The sequence below is a fragment of the Mesoplodon densirostris genome, chromosome 3 (assembly GCF_025265405.1).
Source record: "Mesoplodon densirostris isolate mMesDen1 chromosome 3, mMesDen1 primary haplotype, whole genome shotgun sequence".
Taxonomy (NCBI): domain Eukaryota; kingdom Metazoa; phylum Chordata; class Mammalia; order Artiodactyla; family Ziphiidae; genus Mesoplodon; species Mesoplodon densirostris.
The window spans coordinates 120,600,454-120,609,245 of record NC_082663.1 but is presented as its reverse complement, the minus strand read 5'-3'; the positions used below and the strand labels follow the sequence as shown (position 1 = coordinate 120,609,245).

The following is an 8,792-nucleotide window of genomic DNA, read 5'->3' as shown; positions in this document are numbered from 1 at the left end:
AGAGGAATCACCCTTGTTTCCTCAGGGGGTCTTCAAAACAGAAACAGACCGAGTCATGGGCCCCCTACGGCCATCTTCATAATCAACAAACACAGACTTAGCATTATAGTGGTCTGCACTTCCTCACTCCACTGATTTGGGTACTTTAAAATCCACGGTAATGGTTACTTATACATTCTTTTATCGGCTCCAGATTGAATATAGCCTGTGGAGATGCCGAGATGTTTCCAGAAACAAACACCATTTCCGCACGGACTCCCTATCTCCGGCAATCACCCGGAAGCCTACGAGGTATCCGGCCCCACAGAGATCCGGTAAAAGCCCTGGCTTAGCGGAGGGGGTAGCGGAGGCGCGCGGGAGAATCCATGTCTTTCTTAGAACCGTTTCCTCTAAATACTTTTAAACCAACAGCTCTTTGCGAAACAGTCTTCATCCCTTTAAGGCCAAGTTCTCGCGAGACGACAAGACGCCGGATAGCGTAATCGCACGTTGTGCCTGCGCGCGCTGGGGCAGCTCGCACTTCCGCCCGAGGCGTGTTGTGACTCACAGCAGCTGCCGGTCTCGCGTGGTGATGCAGCTGTTTTTTCTCGGCTAGGTCTGCTGTAACGGACGGAGGCCGCCTGAGCTGCGGAGTTGCAGAATCCGGCGTTCGGAGCTGCGGTTCTTGGCGAGATTTCGCGTTGCCCGTCCTCAGCCGTTTCACCGATAATCAGCGGATCGCTTTGCCAAGTGCCGGGAAGAACAAAGGAATTCGGAAGGAGACTCTCGGCTCCCGGCCGCCTTTCTCTGAGTGGCTTCGTTTCTCGCTCGCGCCTGTCCGGAGAGACTGGACTTATAACCGTCACTGGATTGTAAGTACCCGAGGCGAAGAGAGCTCACGACGCCCCGCTTTTTGCGTATCTTTGTTCCGGGAGAGTTTGTGGATTGGGAGTATCTGCTGAGCCTTACTTCCTGTGCCGAAAATCATTCCGTAGGAGCCGCCATTTGCTTTCCCTGCGTTGTCCTGCAGCGGCAGGACAACCTCTATCTAGAGGTTGGAACTTGGCATTGCAGCTAACAGATTTAAATGGACCTGAGTAAGGCAATGCGTCATTAACGACTGGTATTGTCACAGCATATTTAGAAAGACTTGGGACTTAATTCCGAATAGACGCTTAGTTGCTGTTCTACCTAGAACTCTTTGTAATTAAAGACGTCAATTTATAAGAGTCACAAAGAAATAAAGATGAGTAAGAGCAAAGATGATGCTCCTCACGAACTAGAGAGCCAGTTTATCTTACGCCTACCTCCGGAGTATGCCTCTACTGTGAGGCGGGCGATACAGTCTGGTCATGTCAACCTGAAGGACAGACTGACAATTGAGTTACACCCTGATGGGCGTCATGGAATTGTCAGAGTGGACCAGGTCCCATTGGCGTCAAAATTGGTAGATCTGCCATGTGTTATGGAAAGTTTGAAAACCATTGATAAAAAAACCTTTTACAAGACAGCTGATATCTCTCAGATGCTTGTCTGTACAGCTGATGGTGATCTCTATCCTCCTGTTGAGGAACCAGTTGCCACTGCTGATCCCAAAGCAAGCAAGAAAAAGGATAAGGACAAAGAGAAAAAGTTTATATGGAACCATGGAATTACTCTGCCTCTAAAAAATGTCAGAAAGAGAAGGTTCCGTAAGACAGCAAAGAAGAAATATATTGAGTCTCCAGATGTGGAAAAAGAAGTAAAGCGGTTGCTGAGCACAGATGCTGAAGCTGTCAGTACCCGTTGGGAAATAATTGCTGAAGATGAAACAAAAGAAGCAGAAAGTCAAGGCCTTGATATCTCTTCCCCAGGAATGTCTGGCCACAGGCAGGGCCATGACCCATTAGAACATGATGAGCTTCGGGAGATATTCAATGACCTCAGCAGCAGCAGTGAAGATGAAGATGAGACACAGCATCAAGATGAAGAAGATATAAACATCATTGACACTGAGGAAGATCTGGAAAGGCAGCTACAGCACAAGCTAAATGAGTCAGATGAACACCACCAAGAAAACGAGGAAACTAATCAGCTGGTTATGGGAATTCAGAAACAGATTGATAACATGAAAGGCAAGCTCCAAGAGACCCAGGACAGGGCAAAGCGACAGGAGGATCTCATCATGAAAGTGGAAAACCTGGCTCTCAAGAGCAGATTTCAGGCTGTGCTGGATGAACTGAAACAAAAGGAAGACCGAGAAAAGGAGCAGCTCAGCTCTTTGCAAGAAGAGCTAGAATCACTCCTAGAGAAGTGAGGAGAGTTTTGATACTTAATTTCATTCCTGACAGTGGTCAGCCTTGAAAGAAAAACTTTGTTTTCATCACCTGGACTAGATAGTAAAACTTTGCAGTAGTTCCCAGTTTCCTCCACTGCCTTCTCTTGGATTTGTTTTATAATTGTGAATTTCTGTCTCATTTGTTTTTTGGAACCACTTTGGTGGGTGTTTGTCCTGTAGTAAGTAGGAATGTATAGACAGATAAATGTAGGGAAGTTGTAGGATTAGTGGAGTGAACAGTTGAGTTTGGTAATTAATCACAGCTTCACTGCAGGACTTTGCTGCTGTTTCTCCGTTTACCAGAAGCTGCCATTGCTACTCTGTGATGCCATCTGAGATAAATTAGTAGATTCTAGTTTGGTGGCAGTGAAGTTTGTTTACATATGTTTTCCCATGCTGTAGCTATTTTCCCAGTTATTCAAAGCAGTTTTCCACATTTTGCATTGCAAATCATTTCATAAAGTTGTTTTAGCAATAAATAAAAGCAAGTAATTTTCACCTTATGATGTGTCTTGCTCTTTTAGGGGTAGTGGGTATCAGATCCTCTTCTGAAGTGGTTTCTTTATGGGGTTTAATGACTGACCAATTGGATTCTGCTTTGTAGGAAAAGAAGCAGCTATGTTAGAATTTAAGAAAAAGAGGAACAGCAGAGGCAAAGAAGTGGGGAAATGTCATCTTTGCATTATGTTTCCAATCCACCTGCTCCATTTGGAGGTCAGGAGATACAGAACCTTCCTAAACTATCCTAAATTCTTTTTTTTTCAGCCTGATCTCACCACATTCTCTCACTATTTTTAATCCTGAGCTTATTTACATTTTTTTCAAGGAGTTTAATTACTACTCTTTCTCTATAATAGTCTATTGGGATAAATACTCTTATGCATCTATCATACCAAAGTCTAAGTTACCTGTTGCTCATGTCCCCCCTAAGCTGTAAATTCACTGAGATTAGGTACTTTGCCTTGTTAGTCACTGTAAACGAAGAGTAAAGAGATTAAAATCACAAGGTCAGGAGATGTGGTGCCTGGGTTTGTATCCTAGTTCAGTGACCTAGTTGAGATTGATCTTGGGCAAGTAAATTAATCTGTTGGCTTCAGTTTCCTCATCTCTAAAATGGAGGTGATAATATTACCTACCTCAGGGCCCTTGAGTTGTTGGCTATTGAGTTGATACATATAAAGACTTAGAACAATTCCTAGAATAAAAGCAAACTATTATTGCCTATTTACTAGGGTCTGAACATACAGGGATTAAAAATTTGAATTAAAGACTGATTGAAATGGTAGAAAAGTGTATAAAGAAACAGCTGCTTTAAATGGGGTTGACTGATTTCAAATTAAAGAATCATTCTAAGTTTATAAATTACAGCAGAAACAAAGTTTGCTTCAAATACATCTGCAGCATAAGCAGACTGAGTCAGTTTACTACTGTAGCTTTTTTTGATTCATTCACAGCTTAGTTTTGCATAAATATTAAAATCTTCATAATGAAGAGTAATTATCTGTTATGTAAACTTCAAAAGAGAAAAACTTAAGAAGATTGGGATCCATTTCCCTTCATGTAAATCCAGAGTTACCAAAAAAGACTCACTTTTCTCACAGCTCCCTTGCCTGATGAGTGTGATATATAGTGGGCTACGGTTTTCAATATTTCTGAGTTCATGAATGGAAGTTGAATTTTTTAAATTAGTATTTTAAAATATTATAAGAGGGCTTCCCTGGTGGCGCGGTGGTTGACAGTCCACCTGCCGATGCAGGGGACGCGGGTTCGTGCCCCGGTCTGGGAGGATCCCACATGCCACGGAGCGGCTGGGCCCGTGAGCCATGGCCGCTGAGCCTGCGCGTCCGGAGCCTGTGCTCCGCAATGGGAGAGGCCACAACAGTGAGAGGCCCGCGTACCGCAAAAAAAAAAAAAAAAAAAAAAAATTATAAGCAAAAACTCACTGAAAACTTTAAGCAATGCAGAAATTTTACAAGTTCTTAATTTTATTCACTCCCCTATTGCCGGTCACTTAGGTTGTTCCATTTTAAATTTGCTGTTACACAGAATGCTGCAATAAGCATGTCAGTGGGGTCTCTGTTTTGCATTATTTCTATAGATTAGGTAAATGGGATCTTTATGTTCACATCTAAATGTCATAAAGCCTGACATTTTGAATTTGTAGATCAAATGTTTGAGACAAAAAATTTGGACAAATTGTGACCAATCATGTCTCTGAAGGACTGTCTTGAACCTCTGCTTAAACTTTTATTACCTGGTAAGAATTGTGTGAAAACACAGACTAGGAAGACTGCTCACCACACAGCAGGTATATTGGCCGCCTTTCTGTATTTCAAATGCCCAGCTCTTTCACACTACAGAGCTTTACTTACATTACACTTACATTTCCCTTTTCCTGGAACAGTCTCCAGATATTCTCATGGCTAGCTTTTTGTTACTCAGCCCTCAGCTCAAACCTTACTTTCTCTGGTAATCCTATCTGGCTACTCAATCTGAGTGCTAGGGAACATGTGATGTGGGTGTGCATCTTGCTAAGGGTGGTGGTCTTCACTGAAAATTTGGAAGTTCCTTTGCCATTATTTTCCATGTATGCGTGGGAGTACATGTGCTCCAAGTCCAGCTGTTTAAATATATTTCATGGAACTTGAGATCTGTGTATTATTGCACAACTATGTCTGATAATTCAATGAAATGACAGACCATTTCCCTATTAATGCCCTCATGATCCCTGGCACTGATTACTAACTTGGTTTCTCCAAAACATACACATATATGAATTTAATGCAAAAGCAGTTGATGATTTATTGTAGTATCCTGCATCTCTTGTGTTTGTAAAAACTCGGTATGTGCTTTTAAAAAATAAACAATGAACCATAGGTAATTAATTGACAGTTTTAAAAAACCAAAACATTTTTTAAAAACCCTCAAATGTGAGGGACTTCCCTGGTGGTGCAGTGGTTAATGCACTTGCCAGTGCAGGGGACACAGGTTTGAGCCCTGGTCCGGGAAGATCCCACATGCTGTGGAGCAACTAAGCCCATGTGCCACAACTACTGAGCCTGCGTGCCACAACTACTGAAGCCCGTGCATCTAGAGCCCATGCTCTGCAACAACAGAAGCCAGCGCAATGAGAAGCCCGTGCACTGCAACGAAGAGTAGCCCCCGCTTGCCGCAACTAGAGAAAGCCCGAGCGCAGCAACAAAGACCCCATGCAGCCAAAAATAAATATATAAATAAAATTTATTTTGAAAAAACATCAAATGTGATACGAAATTTTAAAATTTTAAATTAAAAAAAATTTTTTTTCTAGTTTAAAATGGCACATTGTTCTCATGAATCTTCTCTGTCAAATAGCCTGCTAATATAACATAGTAATCCCCAAGGACAAGGAAAATAGGAGATGAGATAACAGTGGGTGAGAGATGTCAGTGTTTTCAGAAGGCCAAAGCAGATGAAGAAACGATAAATTAATTCAGAGATCACAGAAAGTTACATGCTAAATGTCTGCAAGGAGGTATACCAAGGAGAAACACACACACTTGAAGTAGACACTGAGGCTCAGTTTTTGCAGGCAGTTTCCAAGGAAGAGGGAAGGTGTGAGGCTAGAAACAGGATTCGTTAATGTCTGTGTTCAGGGACTTCCCTGGCAGTCCAGTGGTTAGGACTCTGGGCTTCCACTGCAGGGGGCACAGATTCCACCCCTGGTCTGGGCACTAAGATCCTGCATGCCATGTGGCACAGACAAAAAAAAAAAAAAGATAAAATCTGTGCTCAGAGCTGTTGGATGTCCAGGAGCCCTATCTCACTCAAGCCAGATGACTTTTCCTTACCCATCCCACAGACAGAAAGTTTATTTTCTGGGTAAATTGAACCAAAGAAGGCACAGATGGAGGCTGGGGGTCCATAGCATTGAACAAGGGAATTGTGTGAAAGTCTGTTTTCTGACTGCAGGCTGTCAACCCTCTTCCCCCACTTGGTGTCATTAAATCAGTACCCAAGGTAAACACCACCCGCGGCCCCCCTCCCCCGCAAACACACACAGACACACACACAGTCAAGACTGGAAGATTATTCTCTGAAGAAACCATACGGTACCAGAGAAAGGAAATCCAGATACATTTGGGCACTCTCCAAAGAAAAGGCCAAGTCACTGTTTACTACAATGAAGTCTACCCGTTGACAAACAGTATCCATGCACAATCTGCTTTTAGGTGCCTCACTTTTAAATATTAACTGATATCCAAAGAATCAGACAAGGAAAGCTTTCTAAATCAAAGAATCATTTTAGCATACTTTCTGCCCCCTCCACCATTTTGTTTTTACCCCCAAAGTAAAATACCGCCTAGGGCTTAAAATGTAAACTTTAAGAGAATTCGTTCCAACGCTGGGATTATAAACATATGGGAGGATAAGTGTGTCCTGACAGCGGTACCCTCACTGATGCCCCAAACTGCATCTTGCCTACTAGGCCTGTAGTCAGTTATATCCAGAACTTCTGCTGCATAAAGCTGCATGGCTCCTCAGCAAGAACCCCGAGGCTTAGCACGCACAGAGCGCTGGAACCACACAGGTCTTTTATGTCAAGTTTTTTAGCTGTATATAAATGTTCTCCAATGCGATTGTACAAGGCCTTGACTTACCTCTAGAAATAACGAGGGCCCTGCGTCCCACCAGCTCGCAGGGCTTCAGGCCAGGATCCTCGGCGATGTTACCACGAAATAGGGGATGTGCCCGCCTCAGGCCTCCCCTGGCGAGCAAAGAGCTACACCTGGAGAGGCGCGGCGGCCGGCACCTTTGTGGAGCCGCCATTCTTCTCCGGAGACGATTAAGGGTTTTCTGATCCGAAGGAGCCACCGATTGTCAGGTAAACCCCCCAAAGTGTTTGTTCGTTTTCCCTATTTTAAACCTTGGTCTCTGTAGATTGTCCCTTTGACCCTTTGACCCCAGGCGCGATCAAGCACCTCCCATTTTGTTTTGCCGGGAGGTGGGGGTCTCTGGCCGAACAGGAAGGCAGGTCTGACTCCGCCGCAGCAGCGCCTAGAGTTTCTGGCCGTAATCGCAGGAATTTATCGGACAGCTTTCTACTGCTGTATTGAGATTCATTAGAAGTGTTTCTCTAGTCTGCCCCGGGGCCCGCGGGCGCTGGGACTGCCGGGCGGCGCGGATCGAGCGGGCGGGCGGCTGGCGGGTTTAGGGCCCAGACGCGGCGGCCGCAGGGCGCCAGGAGAGGCGCGCGCGGGCCCGCGGGCCGGGGGTTATTTCAGTCCGTGGGGAGGGCGGCCCGCGGCCTAGTCTGGCGTTAAGCGGCTTCTCCCGCCCCGGAGAGAGCGCCAAGAGCAGGCGGCTGGACACGGGACGCCCTCCTAAGCTCCAGGGAGTTCCCTTCCTCGGAGACCTGCAGAAGAGTGGGCGAACATGAAATCCAGTCCTGCCATCCAAGCCGCCATCGACCTCACCGCGGGGGCCCTTGGGGGCACAGCATGCGTCCTGACCGGGCAGCCCTTCGACACAATGAAAGTGAAGATGCAGACGTTCCCTGGCCTGTACAAGGGCCTCGCCGACTGTGGCCTGAAGACGTACTCCCAGGTGGGCTTGCGGGGCTTCTACAAAGGGACCGGCCCCGCGCTGATGGCCTACGTCGCCGAGAACTCAGTCCTCTTCATGTGCTACGGCTTCTGCCAACAGTTCGTGAGGAAAGTGGTTGGATTGGACAAGCAGGCGAAGCTGAATGATCTGCAGACTGCGGCCGCTGGTTCCGCCGCCTCTGCGTTTGCCGCGCTGGCCCTGTGCCCCACTGAGCTCGTGAAGTGCCGGCTGCAGACCATGCACGAACTGGAGATGTCAGGGAGGATAGCAAAAAGCCAAAATACAGTTTGGTCCGTCGTGAAGAGTATCCTTAGAAAGGATGGCCCCTTGGGCTTCTACCACGGACTCACGAGCACTCTATTTCAAGTAGTACCAGGCTATTTCTTCTTCTTCGGTGGCTATGAACTGAGCCGATCGTTTTTTGCCTCGGATGGATCAAAAGATGAACTAGGCCCTGTCCCCTTGATGTTAAGCGGTGGCATTTCTGGAATTTGCCTTTGGCTTGTCATATACCCAGTGGATTGTATCAAATCCAGAATTCAGGTTCTTTCCATGTCTGGAAAACAGGCAGGATTTATCAGAACTCTTTTAAGTGTTGTGAAAAACGAAGGAGCAGCGGCTTTATATTCTGGTCTGCAAGCTACTTTGATTCGAGCGTTCCCTGCCAATGCAGCACTATTTTTGACTTATGAATACAGCAGGAAGATGATGATGAGCCAGTTTGAAGCATGCTGAAGTGTCTTGGTGAATCTGGATCCAAGTACATGCCTTTGAGGACTATAATTTAACTCAGAGTTTCATGGAGCACTGGACCAGTGTGGTATTATTTTTGACTTCATGGGAACTTTGCTTTTGTCTTCCCTGCTTATATGCTAAATCTTAAGCTTTATGGAAGAACCTCTATTTTACA

At 45.5% G+C, this 8,792-nt stretch overlaps 1 protein-coding gene and 1 pseudogene across 1 annotated transcript; both read left to right on the top strand.

Annotated features, from left to right (window-relative positions):
* Positions 1-543: 543 nt before the first annotated feature.
* Positions 544-2,792, top strand: LOC132486395 (transcription initiation factor TFIID subunit 7-like). Its single transcript, XM_060093487.1, has one exon. It carries the CDS (start codon positions 1,226-1,228, stop codon positions 2,273-2,275), a length of 1,050 nt encoding a protein of 349 aa, XP_059949470.1. The 5' UTR covers positions 544-1,225; the 3' UTR covers positions 2,276-2,792.
* A 4,919-nt stretch (positions 2,793-7,711) lies between these two features.
* On the top strand, positions 7,712-8,574 carry LOC132485484 (mitochondrial ornithine transporter 2-like; annotated as a pseudogene).
* The last annotated feature ends 218 nt before the right edge of the window (positions 8,575-8,792 follow it).

Coding starts and splice junctions, on each gene's coding strand:
- LOC132486395 (XM_060093487.1), top strand. CDS start 1,226: ATGAGTAAGAGCAAAGATGATGCTCCTCACGAACTAGAGAGCCAGTTT.